Here is a 24,256-nt window from a genome sequence, read left to right on the forward strand (position 1 = left end):
AACTGTCGTAAAATTTATACGCGGAAGTGTTCTATTGCTGCTGCCATCAAAAGAAAACGCGAAGAACAAGAAGCTAACACATCTACAGGATCTACAGTAAGTAGTCCTCCTCGTACTAGATCCCGTTCAAGTGATTCAGCTTTTTGTTTTAAAAAACTATGTTTATTTTGTGGCAATAAATTGAATGAAGAGTTGCAGAGAAAAAAATCCTTAGATCGTCGCAGTAAAATTTGTCAAGTAAGTACACTCCAATTCAAACATTCAATTTTGGAAGTAGCACGAACTCGTTCCGATGCTATATCGAAAGCTGTTGTTGCTCGAATCGAATTTGACTATGATTTAGTTGCTGCTGAAGCAAAGTATCACCAAGAATGTTATACTTCTTTTTTGAAACCGACTACTGGCGGTACAGTTGGTCGTCCTAAAGATGAAGCAACAGATCTGGCAATGCAGGAAATATTTACATACATTGAGAGTAGCAATGACTGTCAGTTTACTTTGGCTGAGTTAAAAGATGTTAGCAAAATTTTAACTTTAGATAACAGGACTATTAAGCTGCGACTTAAACTGAAATATGGCGATAAAATTATTATCACTGAAAAACCGGGAGCGTTAACATTTGTATGTTTGATAAACAGTCACCATGAAATTTTAAATCAATCTTGGTCCGAAAATAAAAAAATTAATAAACAAGAAGAACGATTAAAAACTCTAGAAGCAGCAGCATCTATTATTCGAGAAGATATTCAATCCTCGGTATTTGATAATTCCTACTACCCTCCACCAGGTCGAATGTTTGAAGATTTAAATAATGACATCCCACAGTCACTGACATTTTTTTTGGAGCAAATGATCTTAAAAAATAAACGATCAAATTTCGATCATTTAAAACTAGTATGCACCAATATTTGTCATAGTATCATGACTGCTATTCGACCAAGATCGTTCAAGTCCAAATTACAGTTAGGTCTTTCAGTTTTTTTTCATCGGAGGTTCGGGTCTAAGCGTCTTATACAAATTTTGTCGTCTTTTGGTTTGTGTGCTTCTTATAATGATACATTGATGTACGAGTCAGCAGCAGTTTTTCATCCTCTTCCTCATGTCCTACCACCTGAAAGTGGCACACTTATTCAATACGTTGCAGATAATGCTGATATAAATGTTAATACGCTAGATGGTAACAATTCACTCCACATAATGGGTATAATTCAAATTGTAACTCCAAAGCACTCTGTTTTACTAGAAGAACCTATGCAACGAATAAAAGAAGTTCTTTCAGCAAAACACTTCAAAGCAAAAGCTCATGTGCCAATACAGATCTATCAGAATAGTGATGTAGTTGGTTACAGTAAAATATATGTCCAAGATTTTGGATATGGAACTGAAACAGTATCTTTTCATAAAAATTCTGATGTAGTATGGTTTTATGGAAAGTGGAAAAATACATCATTACCTGGTTGGAACGGTTTTATTGAGCGCTTAACAAATTACCATACAAATTATTCAAAATCTCAGATTACATTTTTACCATTCATCCATCAACCAGCTAGTAACTATAATACTGTCTATACGACTTTACTTTGTGCATTAGAGAACGCGAAACGTTACGGCCACACTGTATGCATCGTGACTTTCGACCAACCCTTGTATGCGAAAGCTCGAGAAATTGTATCAGCCGCACCTGACGGCTCTGAAGTATCGAAGATTATTGTCAGACTTGGAGGATTTCATCTACTCATGTCTTATCTCGGAGCAATTGGTTATATTATGCAAGGTAGCGGGATAAAAGAAGTACTCTCAGAAATCTATGCACCAAAGTCATTAGAAAAAATGCTCAATGGTCATGCTTACGCAAGAGCTGTTCGAGCACATACACTACTCCAGCTGGCTTTAGCAATTACAATATTAAAAACAATAGATATTAATGATATCATGGGAGCAGATTTAATCATAAATATTGACCATATATTAGATAGCACTCTTTCATATTCAGATATTGAAAATGATAATGAAGTATCAGGTGCTTTACTTCATAAATTTAATATGAAATTGAAAGATTTTGAGGAACGAGGACCAACAGCGCAACTTTGGATACAATATTTTAATATGGTTTCACTTGCAAAAGAATTTTTGAGAGCTGAGCGTATGGGGGACTGGAAAGCTCATTTAAGTTGTGTAAAAGAAATGTTACCTTATTTCCACTCGTCAGGACATTTTCCATATGCTAAATCTGCACACTTGTATTTACAAGACATGATGCAATTACAGGACTCGATGGATCCTGAAGTTTACGAAAAATTTACCGAAGGATTTTTCACCGTGAGACGCTCAGATAAATTGAGTTGTGGAACTTCTACAGACATGGTTATCGAACAGTCTATGATGAAAGCCATGAAGACAGATGGAGGTATTGCTCGAGGAAGAAGTACAAAACAAAGTGTAATCAGTAAATGGGTTTACAGCATGCATGCAATGAACACAGTTTGTGAGAAATTAGAAGATCTTGCTAATGTTAGGATGGATACGACTGAACAGCATGTTGATGCCAGTGATTCACGTGTAAAAAAAGACGCTAAAGACATACGAATGCTTCTTGAGTGGTTCTCGATTCATGATCCTTTCCCAGAGGTTAACAAAGTCATCTCGATTGCAAGTGGTGTCGTTGGTGATAATACAATTAATTGCTATAAAGCACGTGAACTTGGGCTTATCTCTATTGCTAAAATAACTGGACTGACATTTAAAGATATTAAACTTAAACGCGCTGACAAAGTTGTTCCTCTTTTAGCTATGAGTAGCACCGTAAAAGTTCACGAAGAAAAAGTACCTGTTGACCCAGTGTTATTATTCCAACGTATGAGTGTTACTGCGGCTTTTCAAGATGAAATTGAGAAATATTTCGAGTATGAATTAGCTCCTTATCCGTTAACATTATTTGATGACATTGGAATGCGCAAGACCCAGAAGTCGGCTATTTACGATTGTTTTCAGATTATAAATGTTGATATTAATAACACTAATTCAACGTACATAATTGACGGAGGATTCTTATTACATCGAGTGGTGTGGGATAGCGAGGAAACATTTAACGTTATCTTAGATAAATACGTTCAATATGTACGTCGACATTTTGGTTCCAGAGTTACTGTCGTATTTGACGGATATGATGATTATACGAGAAATATTAAAGCAGCAGAGCAACGCCGTCGAAATGCTGCTTCATCAACTTCTTCTGATATTATATTCGATGAATCAATGACAGTTCCTACCAGTCAACAGAAATTCTTTGCAAATAATCACAATAAATCTAGGTTTATTTCGATGTTGAAAGCAAAATTTACTGCTGAGAATATATCCGTTGAACAAGCTAATGATGATGCTGATGTATTGATTATTGAAACAGCGATAAAGAAATTCAGTGTGACAAATACAACTGTTGTTGTTGGTGAGGATGTTTACTCGATGATTTACTCGTCTTGCTTACTGCTCGAACTCCAACTGAAAAAATTATTTATTTTTTTAAACCCGGAAAAGCCCAAAATCAATCGGAAATATATTCATCAAACAGTTTATCCAATTTTCCTAAATGTCAAAATCATGTATTGTTTCTACACGCAATAACTGGCTGCGATACGACATCTGCTTTTTACAGGAGAGGAAAAACAACAGTTTTCAAAATGTTTGAAAAAAAAGATTTACTACAATGTGCTGAAGTTTTTAAAAATAGTAATTCAACTCAACAACATGTTATCACCAACGGAGTTCAATTTCTTCTTGCTATGTACGGAGCCCCCAAAAAAACCACTTGCTTAGATAAGTTGCGATACACATCTTTCGTGAAAAATACGCGTAATAAAAAACAAGTCAACTTAGCTTCTCTTCCTCCAACCTCAGTAGCTGCTCATCAACATCTGTTTCGGGTATATTACCAAGTTCAAGTGTGGCTTGGTAATCAGCTGGACCCTAAAGACTGGGGTTGGAAGTTGATCGACAATACACTAGAGCCAGTTCAAACTTTACTTCCACCAGCACCTGAGAAACTTCTCAACACAATATTTTGCAACTGCAAGAAAGGGTGTAGTGCAAAATGTGGTTGCAGAAAAGTTGGACTGTTTTGTTCCCTGGCACACACTGTCAAGGCCGATCATGCTCGAATGTTGAGTCACCAACTCTTGAAGATTCGTTTGATACCGATCAGGAATCGCTATTGGGGCAGTTTACGTGTGAAATAGAACAAGAAGAAGAAGAAGAACAAGAGGATGAACAGGAAGAAGAAGGAGAAGAAGATCAAGAAGAAGAAGAAACAGAAATCTTGGACAGTTATGAATCAGACGACTAACTTTTTATTTTAAGTATTTTATTTAATTACACCGCCGTTGTTTTTGCCCACTATAATATATAATATTATTTTGCAATAGTTTTAAAACATATAAAATCTCAGCAGACCCGTGGAATAGGCCTACTGGGGAAACCACGTTAAAAAAAACGCGCTTTGTACACTACCTCATAGGTGGCGTGGAAACGTGTGCAAAATAGAGGGATTACGACTGATCCAACTTTTCGGAACGTTATATCTCCAAAATGGTGGCTTTTAGGAAAAAAATTATTGATATATTTTTTGTAGAGAATTTTGTGATCTACAATTTTGTACTGGGGTAATTTTGCGAAAAAACTCACCGTTTCGCTAAAAATCGCAAAAAACTCATTTTTTTGACCTTTGACCCCGTGCCAAATTTTTAGCACACCTCGGAACGATGAGGACTTTTGAGATTTTCTTTATAATGATGTTTTGAACAACTATGCCAATATTCAGCTTTATGGGAATTTATGTAAACTTGAATGTGTAAATAGACCGGACTAGTATACAATAAACTTTCCTTGTGTCAATTATGTTTTTAATAATCATAAACAATCCAAAATCGATAAAGCTATTTTTCTAACCACATTCTGTTTAATCGGATTTAGCTCTATACCAATATTATTCACGAGCCAATCAATTGCTAATGAGGCCTTACATCAGTAAGTTGAACGCTAAACACAATCTAGCAAATTAATTGCAAATATTATAATTATCAACTACTTTAAGCGGGGACATCGAATTTCACAAAACATTTTCCGATCACCAGTAATGGTTTTCTTTGAAATAGTGAGAAATTTAGAGAATATAATAATTAAACTCCTGTACTCATTGTTCTACTGAAATAATGTGAAAAAAGAGATAAAATCCGAAATTAAAATTTTATCAAAATCTTTACACAATATTTCATAACAAATAGTGGATTTTAGACCACATAACACATAATGGACATTTATTCATTCAACAATAAACGCATTACAAGTGACTATGGACTAGTGTATCTAATTATAATCTTTATGTACTATGATAACTTAAAACATACATGCCTATATGCATAATTTATTTTAATTATTATATTAATTTAAATATATAAATATAAGTTAAATAAATAAGGAATTTTAATAGGAATAAATGTTACGCGAAAATAATGTACAAATAAAAAAATCGCATTAAGTTTTCCGTTCGTTAATAAAATCACAGGTCAAATAAGTAAATTCATTTTAGACTTAATCTTTATTCTAAGCTATATTGTACTTCGATTGGATCATACAAAGAAATCTAAGCTGCGGTTAGCGGAGCAGCAATACTATCATCAAACTTACTGTCATCTATCTATTCTGAAGAATTATAAGATCCTCTTTTTTGAGAAAAAATATTTTGCTATTCTTATACATGCCAACATAATTCAAAGGGAAAGGAGTCGTGCCATTACAATATACATATCATTAAAAATGGCAAATTCCTAGTGAGAATAAACTATTCTTCACCATGATTTTTATTTTGTCAACCACCAAATAATTAACTAATACGCACAAGTATTTCAAGCCTTGTTTTATTTATATGTCGAAAATAAATTAAAAAGGCAAGTCATGAGAAAACTATTTTGTAAATATTGAACTGTACTGTAATATTTATAAACTGTTTGATTTTCATTCACTGAAACAGAAAAGAACAAAAGAGGGCTACAGTATAAAAAATAAATGAATGTATTCCATTAAAAACATGCAAAGTAATAATTATAGTTTGATTTGATCGCCGACATCAATTAATTAACTCAGCCGTTTTAAACTTTATAATATCGATAGATACTTTTTTAAAAATAATACATAGGCAAAATGAATGTGCAATTAAAAAAATAAACCTTAGTTTACTGCAGGCAACACTTAATTGAATTAATTAGACTCCTCAAATATTAGTCATACATTTCCAATGAGGATGCTATTTAAAAAAAAAAAAAATTTTTTTTATTATTATTAATATCGTATATTATTTTCAAAATTATTATTTTCCAATAATTTTAATTTATTTGAAATCGTATTTTCAGGATATTATTTTATATTCGTAAACTTTCTAGCAGCTTTAAGTTGAGCATAGTTGGCTCGAATACGGAAACAAAGACACGTTATAAAATGTTAAGAATGTTGTGTTCAAATTTTGCAGATTTAAAGCAGACTTTTATTGTATTGTTAAAAATGTTTTACTTGATGTGAATAACATGAAATCTTGTTAAGAAACGAGCTATTTTCACTATATAGTTTAGTATATGATTTTGCTCGGTGGTGCTGTAGTATTGGAACTCATAGCTTGTTCTAATGTATCTAAGCGACGATAAGCATGACCTCTGCTGTTTCTCCTTCTACCTTGACGTCCTTCGACGATCAGACCGAGAACCTGTAAGTTTACGAAAAGACATCTTAAGCATACGTACGTGTCACACACTTTATTAATGTATCTTAACAAGCACACTTTTGATTAAGTTTTTTTAAATAATAAATTGAGTAAATACCACCAACATTCTTTTTATTTATTTTATTTATTGCATAGATGAGTGAACTAGCTCACAGCCCACCTGGTGCTAAGTGTTTACCGGAGCCCATAGACATCTACAACGTAAATGCCGCCATACACTCTGAGATACGAGTTCTAAGATCTCAGTATAGTTACAACGGCTGCCCCACCCTTCAAACTAAAACGCATTACTGCTTCACGGCCGAAATAGACAGGGTGGTGGTACCTACCCGTGGGGTCTCACAAGAGAATCTACCACTAGTAACTACGCAAATTATAATTTTGCGGGTTTGATTTTTGTAACACGACGTTACTCCTTCACTGTGGAAGTCAATCGTGAACAGATTTTGTTAAGTACGTATTTCATTCGAAAAATTGGTACCCGCCTGCGGGATTTGAACACCGTTGCATCGCCATTCACCACATAACGTCTGACTTTGGAATAAACTACACTTCACGATGTTCCTCAAGCCTATGTCCTTTTTTAAGAGAGAGATCAAGAGGGTCCTCAGCAGAAAGCAGCCGCTTAGGGTTACCCTATATAGAGCAATGGTAATATCTCACTATCAAATGGGCTGTATGGTCATCTGCCTACATTCGTAATAAAAAAGTACGTTGTTGTGTCTTGTAACCACTTAACACTTAACAAAAATGAGTTTTATTAAAACATTGCTTACCAATTTTCCAACTCTGCTCTTGTTGTAATACAATACGTAAATGACTACAACCAAAATAACAGCGGTCAGGAAAAACGTGAAGAAGTGATCGTCATCCGGATATCCATCTTGGATAGTGCTCGGGTAGAACTCTGAAATTCAAAAGATATTTAATATTTAAGATAGATAGATATAAGATAGATAGATAAGGTAGATACATTAGTGTAGTCCTTAACACTATCTGTATTTTAAACTAATTAAAATAAATAAAAAAGAATAGGTTTCTTGTGTATGGTAAATATTCATTTTCACATAAGGAATTCAACTGATTTTGATATTATTAAACATATTTCTAAATAATATATGACAAGTAGTTAAATCAGCTATAATTTCTAGACAAATGCCTACTAAGACTATTATAATTGATACTTCATTACTTAATCTTATTTAGAATTGTTATGTAACATATAAATAGGGAAAGATAAAACGGTCACATGTTTTGTCAAACGCCTTGGTCAAACTTTTTCTTTTATTTTTTTGTTAATGCTGGTCATATTAGGCCAAAGTAATAAAATTATTTTTGTTATCATCAGACCTTGATGCGTGTGAAATTTTCAAATGAATCCGATGTTACGAAGTTGCTGGACATGACGTAAAAAGATTTCTTTGCGATTGGTACAGGTCAGGCTAATAAAACGTGTGGAGAATGGATGGGTTGCCCCCGGGTATATTAATTTCACATCTATAGCGATGCCTGAAACCTTTAACATTATAGAGTTGGTCACCATACAGGCGGGGTTCGTACATCCCGCTGAGCTGGAGATCGATAACCACCGTAGCGATTTCTAGTAAGCAAGTTCAAGTTTAAAGTTTTCTCACAATGGGGATTAAATGCTTAAGTAAAACGGTAGGTGGAATTTAATAAGCTCTATTAAAGCCGTTTTTTTTATATCGAGTGGAGACAACTCGCTCTCTCCCCCAACAAATATCGGCCAAGCGCACACTGAGGCGGCCCCTTTCTCCCCGCTACTTTTTAGCCTTTATATAAACGACATTCCCCGGTTGCGAGCGACCCAAAGTACCCTTTTCACCGATGATACGGTTATCTGCTACTCGAGTAGAAAGATATCGTTCTTGCATAAAAAACTCCAGTTTGCCCAACCGAATTAGGTCATTGATTCCTGAAGTGGCGCAACAACATTCTTCATCAGCCCACAGTCTTCCACTGCTGGACATAGGCCTCCCCCAAACCTAGCCACAAAGACTGATCCTGCGCTGCCTGCATCCAGCGGATCCCCGCGAACCTCAATAGATCGTCGGTCCATCTTGTGGGAGGCCTACAAACGCTACGTCTTCCAGCACGCGGTCGCCACTCAAGAACTTTCTGGCCCATTACAACAACAACAATTACTATTACAGCAACAACATTAACCCCAAGAAAAGCACAGCCGTGATCAGATTAGAGATTTTGTTATTGGGTCGCGATTTTGATTCGACGGTAGATTCTGTGAAGCACTGCTCTGGCTAGGGCTAGTGTTAGCAAATTCTACCGACTACTACTCGTCCGACCGTGACTGGAATAGACCCTTAAGCCACCAGCGAATAGATAGAAAAGCATTTTTTTTACGTGCAACCTCCACATTTCAGCAATTGGGTGTGACCCAACTGTTCAATCACAAACGACACACAAAAAAGGTCATAAAGATAGCAGATGAGAGACTCTGAACACGAGGTACCATAACTTTGTGATGATAGAAGGATTTAGTTTTCCTGCTACCAGCGTAGTGATGATCCTCATTAACTTGTTGAGCATAAATTTTAATACATTAAGAGGAAAAGTTATGTACCCGTATTATGAATTATGCTAAAAGATGGTTTTATAACCTTGTGCTAACAGTTACTGTTTACTTAACAATCGATTACATACAATAACTTAACTAGAAACTAAAACATCTGTTTACACAAGCTTGTTATTTTCCAACTCCTTACAAATATATTTTGCAGCTTGTAGGTTTCGATTCAATAAGATAAATTTATTGTCTTTTCTTTACGAATGTTTTACATTTCAATATTTGTATTAGTTGAAAACAACAAAAGAGCTGATTTTTTGCCATTATATATCATTGAGCCTATCCCCCAACTGTTATGAAATATTCATAGACAGCAATACTGGAAGTCAACAAGGTGTTAATAAAACCTAACATAATAATAATAAAAAACATAAATCACTAACTACTAGCCTCTTTAGTATTTTTTGTGAAAATAACAAATTCAGCTGTTATTCAAAAACCAAATATATGCAAACTAGATGAACTCTAGCACCATCTACTTCCTGATCTGTCTATACTTTGTACAATTCTACTTACCTTAATTTTTGCATTGAGTTTCTCTATTCATTCCTAAATTCTTTGATCATGTAAATAAAATATGAAGTGAGTTCATACTCATCAGTTCAGTAACCAAGGTATGAAGCATCAAGTCTGAATGATAGAATAGTATATATTTCAATACAACTGATACTTCTTCAATGTAATACTTTGATGAGTAGTGGCATTCACAATGTAGTATCTATGGAAACTAGTAATGATGATGTGACCATTCAGAGTAATCATAAATAAAAATTACCTGTATGTTTTACTTCTCTAAATGATGGCATTGCTGGTTCAACTTTAATATTGTCCTGTTTATTCTCTTCAAACTGTTCATTTTCTTCTTTAGATGCTGGAAATGACAAATTACTTAAATACATACTAGATTTGAAACATGCATCAGTGCCAGTTACTATTATGTTGTATTAAATAAAAGTATTTATGGAAATCTGCTAACTTATTCAAAATGGGAGACAAACAAGCACTTAAAATCAATTATATTAAATTGCTTATCTTAACCATGCAAGGCCATGCAAGGCCTGGAGGTGATTGCTAAGGAATAAGTTTTAACTGAATAGTTAATAATTACCTTTTTGCGGAGGATCGTTAGGATTTGATATAACCGGCACTACCTTTGCATTAATCTTATCATCCTTTTTCTCCTTTTGTTGTTTATCATCCTCAAAACCTGGATCCTCCACATTGTCTTCATCAGCAGCATCAGGATCATTTTTGGGAATCTCAGAATCTGAAGATACAATTTCAGCTAATTTAATAATGTTCTTTTAATTTACATTACATGTACTAGTTTATATTATATTTTTAAAACATAAATAAATAACAATTAAAATATGCTTTGAAGTTCGCTTCTTGTTAATTTTAAATATATGTAATACGGAAACTGCTCTCTTTTGATGTATGTAGTCAAAGCCATGAATGTATGTCCTGCTTACTACATCTTAAAAAGAAAAAGTCTGTTATAGGCTCCGACATGAATGAGGAAGGATCCCAATAATAAAAAAGCCACTTTCTCATATATATTTTTATACTACACAAACCATCATTTCCTGGGTAGTCATCAATATCTTCTTGGGGGTTGATATTTGGATTTTCAATTACACTGTTTGATTTTGGTTCTTCATGTTTCTCGATTTTCTCAGCAACTGGAGCAATAAATGGAACCTGTTTGACAACTTGAGGTTGTTTATCAGATGATGCATTTGGTATTACATTCTGAGGCACATTGGGTTTTAATTCAGGTAGTACATCACTTTTTAGTTCCTGGTCTTGATTTGACTTAGCTTGCTTAAGGGTTTCTTGCTCATTTACTGGTGGTAATTTTGAACTAGCATTAATTGGACTGGATGAACCTTCTGGTGACTGAATAGCTTTGTCTTTAGGTTTTTCATTAGTTCCTGCACTGACAATGATATCAAGTGAGTCATTTTGTTTTGGCTCAGATATGGTCTTAATTATGCTCTCATGGCCTGAATTGGCCACAACATGTGGTTGAGTTTTCAATAATTCGTCACCCCATTTGTAAAATTTACAATAAAAGTTAACATCTAAATTAGTCCAAACGTCGACACCACAAACATCAGAGCATCCAACTTGTAGAATTTTACTTGAGTAAAGTTTATAGTCAGTAAATTTTGATAGGACCCAGTTTTTCGCTTCTGAACACACATTGTCCAAGGTCTGTTCCTTATTAATTTCGGCTACGTAATCTTCCTTTAAAGTAATTTGTGACGTATTAGTGGCCAAGCACAAGCGGTTGGCCATATCATAAAACAGCAAACATTTAAATTCTTTCCGCGGGTCTTGCGGACACTGATCTATGGCCGACTTAATTTGCTTATTCAAAAACTGATTTTCACAACGATCTGAAAGTTCTTTCAACAATGCCGAAACTGGCTTCGGTGTGGAAGGCACACCTAAGCTGCGATAGCATGAATTTATTAAGAGGATTGTGAGTACGTATCGAAACATCTTGTTTTATTTAGCACAAACTTTAGTGAGTGAATCTTTGAAACCAGAACTCTCAGTATTTTTATTTAAAATTGCATGCACTTCGATTTTCGTCAAAAAAACATCTATTCTTTCTGTCTTCTTCAACTGACTTCCTTCAACCCTAAAACTTTTTATGTCCAATTTCATAGGCAAAGGGATCATAGCCCATACTTTATAGATTTTGATTTAAAAATCTGAAGTAATGTTTTTTTTACAAAGGTATGTACGTGGTACAACATAATGAAATAAATGAAATTGATTTTGCGATGAAATTTGTAGAAATGAGATGACCTGAGGAGAAATATCCTTTCGATTAAAAATTAGGATTTCGTGGTGAAACTGAGCAAGTTTTTTTTTGAAGTTATTCTTCTTTAGGCGCGTTATGAAAAATTGATGAGAGTGAAATTTTACGATGCGCGCGCACCGTGACACAACATTAACAGAAATGAAGTTGCCCACTAAATCGCTCATTACAATACGACCGACGTAGCTTGGCGAATCTGAATATAGCCGCATGTGAACTTTCCGAACTGTACCGAGAAATACCGAATTTATACGATGTCAAGAAAAGGGATGTCCAATATGCGTGTTTGAGGATGTTGTTTAATCGTTTTTTTTTTCAAATTGATTAAAATTTATATAAAAAAAGAAATAAATTTAATAAAATAAAGTATAACTTCTTACGCGCGTACATAAGTACACGCACCCTTTTTTTTATTGCTTATATGGGTGGACGTGCTCACAGCCCACCTGGTGTTAAGTGGTTACTGGAGCCCATAGACATTTACAACGTAAATGCGCCACCCACCTTGAGATATAAGTTCTAAGATCTCAGTATAGCTACAAAAGCTGCCCTACCCTTCAAACCGATACGCATTACTGCTTCACAGCAGAAATAGGCAGGGTGGTGATACCTACCCGCACGGACTCACAAGAGGTCCTGTTACGGGGTGGGTCCAGGAGCTCTTTTTAAAAAAGGACACGGCGACTGGCACGGAGTTTATTTTATTAAAGAAGTAGTACAAATGATGTGTGTTTCCGCTACTCAAGCCAAATCTGTTCTGCCGCGCTTTAGCAATATATCGTCTTTATATAGAGACAATGCATTCAAGAATGCCTTAGTCGGCATTATTATTTATATTACGTTATTATTGAGGGGCATATGTAACATCCCCCTCCTTAAGATTCATCGTCACCGATGAATGGTCACGGACGTTGACGTTGAGATAAACTAGAGCGGTAAGTATAGAATTTGGCTTTTGTTTTGGATAACAAAATAGGAAAACTAAAACATACGATACAGGATAAAACAAGTAAGTACTTAAAATAAAATAGTAACTATATCTTAAAGAAATAAACTTTAAGTACAATATCAAAAACACTTAAGTAACTATTAAGTAAAATACGAAAACAGGATATAGTAAGTAAATCTATAATTAATAAAGGTCTTAATTATAATTATTAATTAAACTTATACAATTTATTTAAAAGAATATAATTTATTATAACATTACTCGACGTCGACACTATTGGACGAATTTGACAACATAAGATTTCTCCTAAAAGGCCTAGGACATGAATAATCTTTTTCACTATTTATTTGCACGGTTTGTGTAACATTATTATGATCGTTTTTACGATCTTTGTTGCATTGATTAAAGATTTGTATACAACAATGAGAATTATGTTTACTTGAACAAAACCATCTACGAAATCTAAATATAAGGTACAAGAAAAATAGAACAGTAAGAGAATAACTTATAGACATATAATGAACAGCATATTTTTGAAAGTGCGAAGGACTTTCCAAATGATTTAATTCTTTTTCTAGAGTATCTAGATGAATACTGGCGTGTAACAATGAGTCTAAATTATTAAGGTTATTTAATTTTAACAAGGGAAGTCTAGCTAAAGTTTTATTTAGTTTTGTACGTTCGCAACAATCATCTTCCAAAATGTTGAAGTTAGCTACTTGAGTTGTTACATTAGAAATAAATGTTTCACTAGACGAAAATTGTAAAGTTTTGAAGAAAGCTTTACAGTCAGGGACATTATTCCTGTTCCTAACAAAACATAATCATAGTTGAGACTATTACTAGAACAGGTTACATGTAATTTTCCAGGCTCAGATTGAACAAATATCCATCTATTTTTATTAAGTTTAAAGAAGGAATCTACGTGACCCCTTAAGAGTTTTACTGAACATGAACTTGGAACTTTATTGACAGCTTCGGTTAAGATAACTGTCTCACACGTTGGGTTCGCAAGCGTCGAATACACATTACCCAATTCACAAATATAACACTTTTCACTCACGAATTTGCACTTGTCTAAGTCTTCTAACAGTGAGTAAAGCATACGATCTGTTGTTAATGCCATGTATGGCTTGTTTGGTGCTATAAGTGCATAAGTGTCTGGTTTTGTTAAGTCATAAGGAACTGGCATAGGAACAATATGGTAAAGGTTATAGACTTGAGGTAACACGAGGGGTATCTTAATTATAGTGATAATACGATTATTATGATAGTAGCATACTAGTTTAGAAATATCGATAACTTCGTGAATGTTCTGTAAAGATATTGATATAGGAAGTTCGCAATGCTTAGGTAAGTCATTTATATGTTTCTCCAACTCGACATATAATTGATACGGGCTGAGTACAGTCGGGTGCAAAATATTCATTTTACTAAATAAAATAGCGTTGTTTATGTCTTCGATATCGAAAGACAATGCAATGATTATACTTTCTAAGGACTGGAATAAAGAATTAAATTTTGTTTTAATTTGTAATTTATCGTTAGAATTTATAATATATTCGAATGCCGAATTTATGATTTCTAGATTTTTATTTAGACGTTTCTCGTTTTCACTGAATTTTAACATTGAATTATTAAATGTGGAAATTGTAGATTTTATCACATGTATATTATCACGCATAAGATGCGCTAAAGCTTTTTCGTCTGACTGTACTTGGTCGATAGCATCAGAGAACTTGACACCGTCGTTGGAATCTAGAGTGCCAAAGAATGTTTTAAGAACAGAGCCACCAAAGTCGAGTAGCCCACGTTTTGATCTACTTTGTCGACTACTAGTAAGATAGGATACAGATGCAAACTTTTTGATGTTATTATCGTGTTGACTTTGTAATGACGAAATGGCGTTCATGCAATCGAACTGGATTTTGGAGGACTCGAAGTCCTTACAGAAAGAGTTTACTTTTTCAAATAATTGATCTACTTTATCAAGATGAGACTGTATGTTATTAGTGTTTAAATAAGTTACAACATTCCAGTTATCATTAGTAAATTTGACGTCAGATAGTCTATCGTAGTATAGACCGGGACTATCTGTTATCTGGGTTATGATTTGATGACTTGTACATAGCACTAAGATGGGCCTGAAAGGGAACAGAAATAGTAATAAGTAAGCATTCGTTTATTATCACCACTAAATCAAATATTGTAAAATAGTAAACATATAAAATAGTAAAAGTTTCAAATAGTTATTCAGTGTAAGATTATTATTATAATTATAATATAATTTTTTTTCTTTTTGAGTAAAAGAATTAAGTATGTTCGAAAATAAAGGGATTATTTAAACGAGTTAGCTTTAATAAGACTATAGTGCGTCGTCATTTGCTAATTTTATTTCATCATAATGGTGACGCACGTGTTTACGGTTCATTAATAAGGTGACCGTGTGGTTGCCGTTTATTTTTATGATTTTGTATGGACCCTTCCATACAGGAGATAAGGCTTTGTTTTGCTTATGATGGCAACGGACGTAGACCATGTCACCAATATTATAGGTAATCGGTTTCGAGTGAGAGTCGTAGTATTTTTTTGATCTTTCTTTTGACGACTCTATATTTTGTAAAGCTTTTTGACGGCTGTAATATAACCGGTGATTAAGTGCTCTTATATAATCGCTGTATGTATTAAGGTCGAGAGAGTCTATACTTTTAGGGATGTAGGGTTTAAACCCGAATAACAGTTCTAATGGTGAAAAGCCTGTGGTAGAGTGGATATTGGAATTGTACGCTAGCATTGCTGTTCTAAGATATAAGTCCCATGTATGTTGGTTTTCAACTATATACGACCTAAGATATTCTTTCAGAGTCGAATGACTTCTTTCTAGGGCGCCACAAGTCTGCGGGTGATATGGAGAAGCAAAAATGTGTTTTATTCCGAATAAACGCTCTAACTGCTTCATTACTTCGGAAGAGAAGTTAGCACCTTGATCTGTAATAATGATCTTAGGGATACCGATATGGGAGATATACTTTACTAATGAACGAGCTGTTTCTTCGGCGGAGCATGTGACCATGGGATATGCTTGAGAATATTTAGTGAGATCGTCTTGTAACGTAAGAATGAATTTGAATTTGTTATGGTGTGTTTCGGGTAATGGCCCCACTAAATCTAGGAATAACTTTTCATTAGCTCTAGTGGCGGTAGACGTGATTATCATTGGGGAGCGATTAACTTGGCGCAGCGGTTTGTTTATTTGGCACGATTTGCAATTTTTGACATAGTTTTCTATGTCTTGTCGCATATTTTTCCACCAATATAGTTCTTTTATTCGTCCTAACATACGAGCGACTCCGGGGTGACCTGCAGTCGTGGAATCATGGTGATCTCTTAATATTTTTTTGATTTCGGAAGGCGTAGGATATTGGATATTGTTATGGTAAATATTTACTTTGATTTGAGTGTCATGAAATAGAAACGCAACGATATTGTAAATTTTTGTAAATGACAATTTCGTGTAAGGGTCTGAGAAATCTGATATAGCACATTCTTTTTCCTCGCTATACCATGTAGTTATCATATCACGGTAACAACGTAAAACATTAAAAATATCTTTATACGTAAACTCATCGTAAAAATGAACACGGACAAACAAATGTGTAAATAAATGACTGGCGTTACCGGTAGAATAAAATGAGTACAGTTCTCTCTCCACTTCACGTATGTCAGGTATAGTTGTGGACATTTCTATGATTTCTGAACAATATGGTACAGACTCATCAAGGTCAATTGAGGTAGGGTAGGCTATCAGCTTACATTTAGCTTTAAGTAGAGAGTCGTTAAATTCCTGAATATTTGTGTTAAACGGATCTTTCGATTGTCGGGACACTTTTAGATATTGTTCATAGGTTTCAGGAGTTGACGGTGACGGTTGCGAGGGCAGTGATGGAGAAGGGACTTTTGTAGGAGGTTGAGTAGGGTGGCTAGGCATTTCTTGTCCAAGAGGGGTTTCTGAAGGGACGGAACCTGGGGCGTTGAAGTCTATGGGGGGTGGTAACGGAGACAAGTCATCGAACGTAAGGGGCTCATCTACTCGAGACTGTTCATCAAGGTATGGGGGTGGTTGTAAAACGGTTGGTTCATCGAGAGTATGAACGAGGTTGCGAGATAAGGAATCTGCGTTACAATTTAACTTCCCCTTTTTGTATTCAATCTCGTAGTCGAATTCTTCTAATTTTAACCTCCATCTAACTAACTTAGAACCCGGGTCTTTGCAGTTAAATAGCCACTGCAAAGGTTTATGATCGGTCACGATTTTAAACTTGTGTCCATACAGATAAGGTCTGAAAACTTTTGTGCCGAAAATGATAGCTAAACATTCTTTTTCGGTTGTAGAATAATTTCCTTCTGATTTGTTCAGGGTTCGAGATGCGAAGGCTATTGGGAGATCTTGACCTACTTCGCCTTGAGAGAGAATAGCAGAAACAGCGTAATTGGATGCGTCTGTTGTTAGTACGAAGGGTTTAGTAAAATCTGGGTACTGAAGGATAGGAGCCGAGGTTATTTTGTTTTTCAGTTCGTCGAAGGCTTTTTGTTGTTCACAACCCCATTGAAACGTAGCGTCCTTTTTTAGAAGGCTAGTTAAAGCTTTAGTAATATGGGAGAAATTTTCAATGAAGCGACGATAATAACCAACTAAACCTAGAAATGATTTTATATCACGTGGAGACTTCGGAACTGGGAAGTTAGTGACACAGAGAACCTTCTTGGGGTCAGGCATTACTCCTTTATCTGAAATAATATGTCCAAGATACTGTGCTTCTCGACGAAAAAACTCACATTTGTCCGGTTGTAATTTTAGGTTGTGTTCACGGAGCTTATGAAATATGTTTCTGAGGTTTTGACAATGAGACAAGAGATCGTGGTTGAAAGCGACTATATCATCTAAATATGTATAGCAATGAGTGCCTTGAAGGCCGCTTAGTACTATATTCATGAGTCTTTGAAATGTGGAAGGAGCATTTCGAAGACCAAAAGGCATACGCGTGAACTCGTAATGGCCCGAGGGCACACTAAATGCTGTTTTTTCGGTATCTTTCACCTTGACTTGATGAAACGAAGACGCGAGGTCAAGAGTGGTAAAGTATTTACTGTGGCCTAGCTGGTCCAGGATATCCGTGATGTTCGGAATAGGATAGGCATCACCAATTGTTACTTGATTTAACTTCCTATAGTCGATAACAATACGCCACTTAGGTTTACCGGAGGAGTCTTGTTTTTTTGGTACTACCCATATAGGTGCTGACCATGGTGAGATAGAGGGTTGAATGATTTTTTGACGTAGCATATCATTTATTTGTCTATGTACTTCCTCTTTATGACACTCAGGGAAACGGTAACTTTTAACAGCGATCGGTGTGTCAGATGTAGTGCGTATTTCGTGTTCAAGAGTTTTTGTACACGTGAGGCTGTCGCCTTCAAGAAAAAACACGTCTGAGAATTCGGAACAGATACTGCGTAAACATGTTTCTTCCTCCTTATTTAAGTGTTCGCACCGAATGGCATCTTGAACTCGTTTTTCCCGGACTGAGTTAAAGCTAATTTGGTAACAGCATGACTCGTGAGTACTGTCGGAAGTATTAGACGGAGGGTCATTTTCTAGAATCAGAGACACGGGTTCGAGGGTGAAAGATAGGTCATGTAACCTTACTTCCGACTCAGAGGTATTCAGGACAGACAAATTAATTTTGTTATTTGGTTTAACACTAACTAGACATTTAGAAAAATACACACTAGGATAGTCTACATGCGTGTTTTTTAAAATTAAACCTTCTTTTAACTCCGGGTTAGTAACAGCGCATTCAATAAACATTTCGCTTCTTGGCGGAACGATATAGTAGGGTTGTGACATATGTAACTTGAAACGCTGCGTAGAGGGGCTAAGTATGCCCAGGTATTTCTCTGAATAATTAATAAATGCACTATTTTTGTCTAAAAAATCTGATCCTATAATACCATCGTAATCCAGGTTAACATCTTTAACTACGTGAAAATAAAAAGGTGATAGATTCGATTGGTTAGTTTTTATTGACAAAAGGAATTTGCCCAGTGATTCACAGTGTGAATTTACGTCATTGATGCCTTTGAATTTTATTTTGTGATTTTCAAGAACTGGTAAACAAGGAATACTGGTACTTTTTATAAGAGATATTGAACTTCCCGTATCAACTAATAACGAAATAGGATTCGTGGTATGGGATGTATGAACAAGTATGTAAGGTAACGGTGTGTTTTTATGCTGAGAAATATCGTACACTGTCGGCAAATATTCTTGAGATATCGCCGATGGCATCGTTTGAGGGGTAAGTTGACTGATTGATTTACGAGTAGTATCTGGCTTAGCGGATACCGGGGTTGACTTATCATGTGACTTTGTAAACGATTTAGTAGAAGGCTTGGTAACCGGATTAGTAGACGAATTAGTAGACGAATTAGGAGACGAATTAGTAGACGAATTAGTAAACGAATTAGTAAACGAATTAGTAAACGAATTAGTAAACGAATTAGTAAACGAATTAGTGAACGAATTAGGAGACGAATTAGTAGACGAATTAGGAGACGAATTAGTAGACGAATTAGTAGACGAATTAGTAAACGAATTAGAAGACGAAATAATTGGGGAATTAGTGAACGAACTAGAAGTAGTTTTGCACGCTTGTGCATACGACCTAATAATTTCTTTGCATTGTTGCGATTTAGTAGAGTTACGTAATTTTGTGCCTGTTTGGTTTGCAGGCAATCGCCGGCACATTTGCGATACCTGACACGTTAGTTTAAATTACTGTCGGTTTTCTCGATTTCGCAACATTTAAAAGGCGAAGATTCCGAGTCAGGTGGAATATGATTAAGCGGGCGATATTTATTATACGAATTATTACGTAAGTTGTTATTGTATTCGCGTTTCTTACATTTCGCAATGTGATGACCTGGGTTTTTACAGTAACTGCAAACGATTTGAGGTGGAATTTTTTGTTTTGTGTCTATTTTTGTTGAATTAAATGAACTAGCTTGTAATGATAATTTTGGCTGTTGATGATGAGTTGAATGAGACTTAGCAACGAAGTTCTGGATTTTTTCCTCTTCAATGGCGATATTAATTGCTTCGTTAAGATTTTTGGGGTTACGACATCGCACCATGTTACCAATACGAGGAGTCAGTCCGAACATAAAAGAGTGTATCGCCAGGTCCTCTGTCATGGCAATACGACCTGATAGGTCTTTTTTTGATGTATTAGAATTATGGATTTCGGTCTGCATCTCGGTTAGGCACGTATCGATTCGTAAAGAAAATTCAGACACAGATTCGCCAGCACGTTGTTTACATGATTGCAAATCGAAAAATAGATGACTGTAGTGTTTAGTTTCTCCAAAATTTTGACGAAGAAATTCTCTCAACGATTCGAAGTTATCGAATATTTTATTTGAGCATGCTATTCTGGCTTTTCCTTCTAGCTTTGAAATTATAAATTTCAGTAATAGTCTTTTTTGACTGTCTGATGCAAGATCTAACGCATCCTGGCAGTTAGTCAAGAAGGCCGTAAGGGTCTCCCGACTTCCATTATATGGGTTGATAAAATTACATAGTACTTGAATAGGATATTGTTCGCTCAAGACTATTTCACTTTTAGTAGACATTATTACGAGTATTCGCTTTTGACAGTAACAAAACAGACACTAGCAGAAAGAAGGTCAACTAAAAAAATGTAATGATTCACTCACCGCAAGAATATCAGAGCTGTTAACTTCATCGGAGAACGCACGGATGATGGGATGGCAGCAAGGCGTTTGGCAGGCTTATACTGGAAGTCTTAATGTCGCAAACGGCAGGAACCGGCTTAGCAGGAACGAGTCAGCAGGAACGTTGCAAACGGCTTAGCAGGAACGAGTCAGCAGGAACGTTGCAAACGGCTTAGCAGGAACGAGTCAGCAGGAACTGGTGCAGTAGGGACGAATCAGCGGCTTGAATTTTCACGGGTACTGGAGCTTCGGGCGAATCTTCGGGCTTGTTTCACAGGAACCAGCAGGACGTCGATATCAGGCTTATTGGTTTTTGCGTGTTTTTGTCAGGTTGACACCAGCCGATCAATACTGACCGGCACGAGCGGGTATGATGTGGCAGATTTTTGTAAGTTTTTCTTTCTCACGATGTTGAAGATGGCGTTGAAGATATTTTGCAGGTTTTCTTCCTTTACGATATTGATGATGAGAGCAGCGGCAATGAGCGCAACGTAGAATCAAGAGCTCAAGACAATCCGGATAGCCAGTGTAACGTACTGACTATCCCACTTCTGACACCACTGTTACGGGGTGGGTCCAGGAGCTCTTTTTAAAAAAGGACACGGCGACTGGCACGGAGTTTATTTTATTAAAGAAGTAGTACAAATGATGTGTGTTTCCGCTACTCAAGCCAAATCTGTTCTGCCGCGCTTTAGCAATATATCGTCTTTATATAGAGACAATGCATTCAAGAATGCCTTAGTCGGCATTATTATTTATATTACGTTATTATTGAGGGGCATATGTAACAGTCCTACCACCATTATAAAGTTGAAGTATTCGGATACGAAAAACAAACCGTTAGTTAGTAACAATGCACAACATTGTTAATAACCAACGGTTTGTTTTTTCTTAAAGTCATATTATGGTGGCGAAACATCAACTTTTATCTTAAAAGTAATTTAATCACCCAGTCCTTAAAATTGGAGTCATGGTGACCTATAATGGTATAATTATTAATTTTAAGACGTATTAAAAACCCAAACAACCGTGCCTATTTTTTAAATCGGGCTTATTCAGAATTGAATCCTACAGAATTTAAATTAATTTAAATTATAAGATAAATTAATTGCGAATTATCTGCGACGTTTCCATCAATTACACTTTTCGTGATAACTGACAAGAGGGTTTCCGTCATTTATTGAATACTTTATTAACTATTATTTCATATCATTTCATACCATGTTTCATAAAAAATATATATAAAAGATTAGGCTGTATGGTATGATACTTTTGCCTTTCCATTTGGAAAAACAAAACTACTAGGTACTACTAAAGATGATAAATTAATTTTACTGAAGTCCGCATAACGTGTTTATCTCGGTATATTAATATTGCATAGCGGAGTGAACCAACTCACGACCTACCTAGAGTTAAGTGATTCCCGGAGACCATAGCGTCGTTAACAGCTTTAAGCCACCCACCTTCATACATGGGAATTAAGTATGAGTTACATTGTATAACGACCCCTCCAACTCATCCCCTTAAAGACAATAGGAATGACTGCTTCTCGTCATTAATAGGCAGGACTAGGTAGGCAGCGGCTTGGCTCTGCCCCTGGCATTGCTGACGTCCATGAGCGACGATGACCACTTACCATCAGGTGGGCCGTATTCTCGTCTGCCTACAAAGGCAATAAAAAAAAGGACTTAAATTGGTGAAATTATGGCACTAAATATTGCTACTTTGATTTATAACATATTTATTTACGTACCTATGTTCTGAGATTTCGGAGTTGGGGTGCAGTTGAAGTACCTCGGCTTCATTCTGGACAGTCATTTGACCTTCCGTGCTCACTTTCATAATCTGGTCCTTCGTTTGTTGGGGGTGGCCGGCGCGTTAAGCTGGCTGCTTCCCAACGTCGGGGGGCCTGACCAGGTGACGCGCCGTCTCTATACAGGGGTGATGCGTTCAATGGCCTTATACGGGGTGCCCGTGTGGGGCCGGTCCCTGGTCGTGGGAGTAGCGAAGTTGCGGCAACGGCCGCAGCGCACCATCGCGGTCAGGGTCATCCGTGGCTATCGCACCATCTCCTTCGAGGCGGCGTGTGTATTGGCTGGGACGCCGCCTTGGGTCCTGGAGGCGGAGGCGTTCGCTGCTGACTATCAGTGGCGGGCTGACCTTCGTGCCCAGGGCGTGGCAAGTCCCAGCCCCAGTGTGGTCAGAGCGCGGAGGGCCCAATCTCGGCGGTCCGTTCTGGAGCCATGGTCCAGACGGCTGGCCGATCCTTCGGCTGATCGTAGGACCGTCGAGGCGATTCGCCCAGTTCTTGTGAATTAAGTGAATCGTGACAGAGGACGCCTCATTTTGCGGCTCACGCAGATGCTCACTGGGCATGGTCTCGCATGAGGAGGTGACGGGGCGCGTGAGAGACGTACAGGCCCGCCGCCGTCGAGCGGGGGCCAGGGAAGCGGATTTCGCCCAAGCCCTGGCCCCCTAAGTGTTTCGAGTTTCCCTCACATGTCGGCCAGGGGACTGGCGAAGGGGGCCTAAGAAGACGACGTGCAAGCTGCTCTGCACGCGTTTTACGTAAGAGCATCCGGGTGATGGAAGGCCGGCTATCCTCAACCCACGCTGGTTCTGACCCAGCGGGGTATTCCGTAGAATGGTCTAATTCTAACCAGCGCCGTCTAGGCGGGCTTCGGATAGCCTGCCGACCGAGAGGGCTGGTGGTCGTGGCGCCGACGACCGCCGGCATCCCGAGGAGGAGGGTGATGGGAGAGATGTGCTCCGCACTAAACGCTTCACTTTCCCCCCTTTGCCTTTTCATGAAGACTGTCTCATGCGAGGTTTGGATGCTGGTTGTTGAACGAGAGGAGGTTTTAGTCGGTTCAACTCCGACATGCCCCGCCCTCCATCCCCAGTGGAGGCGGAAGTACGGTGAATTCGTGCTGACAAAAAAAAAGTTCTGAGATTACTTCTAAGTACCTACTTAGTACTATAGAAGGTATTTGCTTCAATTTCGTGTTAATTAAAACTATTTTTATGTTTTGATCACGCTTTTTTATTATCATAATATAATTTACGACGTTTCGTATACTTTACAATTATCGCAGTCGCGAACGACTGGGATTTTATTCATCGACATTTAAATATTGTGCCATACCTAACTATCGTCTATGTATTTTATTATTAAATAAAAACTTCTAGACTTTTCCGTTTCATTTCACACAGAACGAACTAATGATTTGGTTAGATTATAATATTATGAACATCAGAAATAATTTAATGACCATAAAAAACACGATATTAAACCGTAAAATTAGATTT

General features: G+C 36.6%; 2 protein-coding genes across 2 annotated transcripts; both read right to left on the reverse strand.

Annotated features, from left to right (window-relative positions):
• Positions 1 to 1,449: 1,449 nt before the first annotated feature.
• LOC101747188 (circumsporozoite protein) lies at positions 1,450 to 12,122 on the reverse strand. Its single transcript, XM_004930559.5, has 5 exons — positions 10,949 to 12,122; positions 10,480 to 10,638; positions 10,147 to 10,242; positions 7,543 to 7,673; positions 1,450 to 6,748 (listed from the first exon to the last, which is right to left on the reverse strand). The coding sequence occupies exons 1-5, from the start codon at positions 11,877 to 11,879 to the stop codon at positions 6,614 to 6,616; spliced, it is 1,452 nt and encodes a 483-aa protein (XP_004930616.2). The 5' UTR covers positions 11,880 to 12,122; the 3' UTR covers positions 1,450 to 6,613.
• Positions 12,123 to 12,889: 767 nt separating this feature from the next.
• On the reverse strand, positions 12,890 to 21,731 carry LOC134199044 (uncharacterized). The gene is made up of 2 exons (XM_062669074.1): positions 20,930 to 21,731; positions 12,890 to 15,297 (listed from the first exon to the last, which is right to left on the reverse strand). Exons 1-2 carry the CDS (start codon positions 20,956 to 20,958, stop codon positions 13,881 to 13,883), a joined length of 1,446 nt encoding a protein of 481 aa, XP_062525058.1. The 5' UTR covers positions 20,959 to 21,731; the 3' UTR covers positions 12,890 to 13,880.
• Between the last annotated feature and the right edge of the window lie 2,525 nt (positions 21,732 to 24,256).

This window comes from Bombyx mori, chromosome 6 (assembly GCF_030269925.1).
Source record: "Bombyx mori chromosome 6, ASM3026992v2".
Lineage (NCBI taxonomy): Eukaryota > Metazoa > Arthropoda > Insecta > Lepidoptera > Bombycidae > Bombyx > Bombyx mori.

Coding starts and splice junctions, on each gene's coding strand:
- LOC101747188 (XM_004930559.5), bottom strand. CDS start 11,879: ATGTTTCGATACGTACTCACAATCCTCTTAATAAATTCATGCTATCGC. Junction 10,243..10,479: donor TAACGATCCTCCGCAAAAAG/GTAATTATTAAC, acceptor TGTCATTTCCAG/CATCTAAAGAAGAAAATGAA. Junction 6,749..7,542: donor AGAGCAGAGTTGGAAAATTG/GTAAGCAATGTT, acceptor GTAAACTTACAG/GTTCTCGGTCTGATCGTCGA.
- LOC134199044 (XM_062669074.1), bottom strand. CDS start 20,958: ATGAAGTTAACAGCTCTGATATTCTTGCG. Junction 15,298..20,929: donor ACAGCTCTGATATTCTTGCG/GTGAGTGAATCA, acceptor GTTCCCTTTCAG/GCCCATCTTAGTGCTATGTA.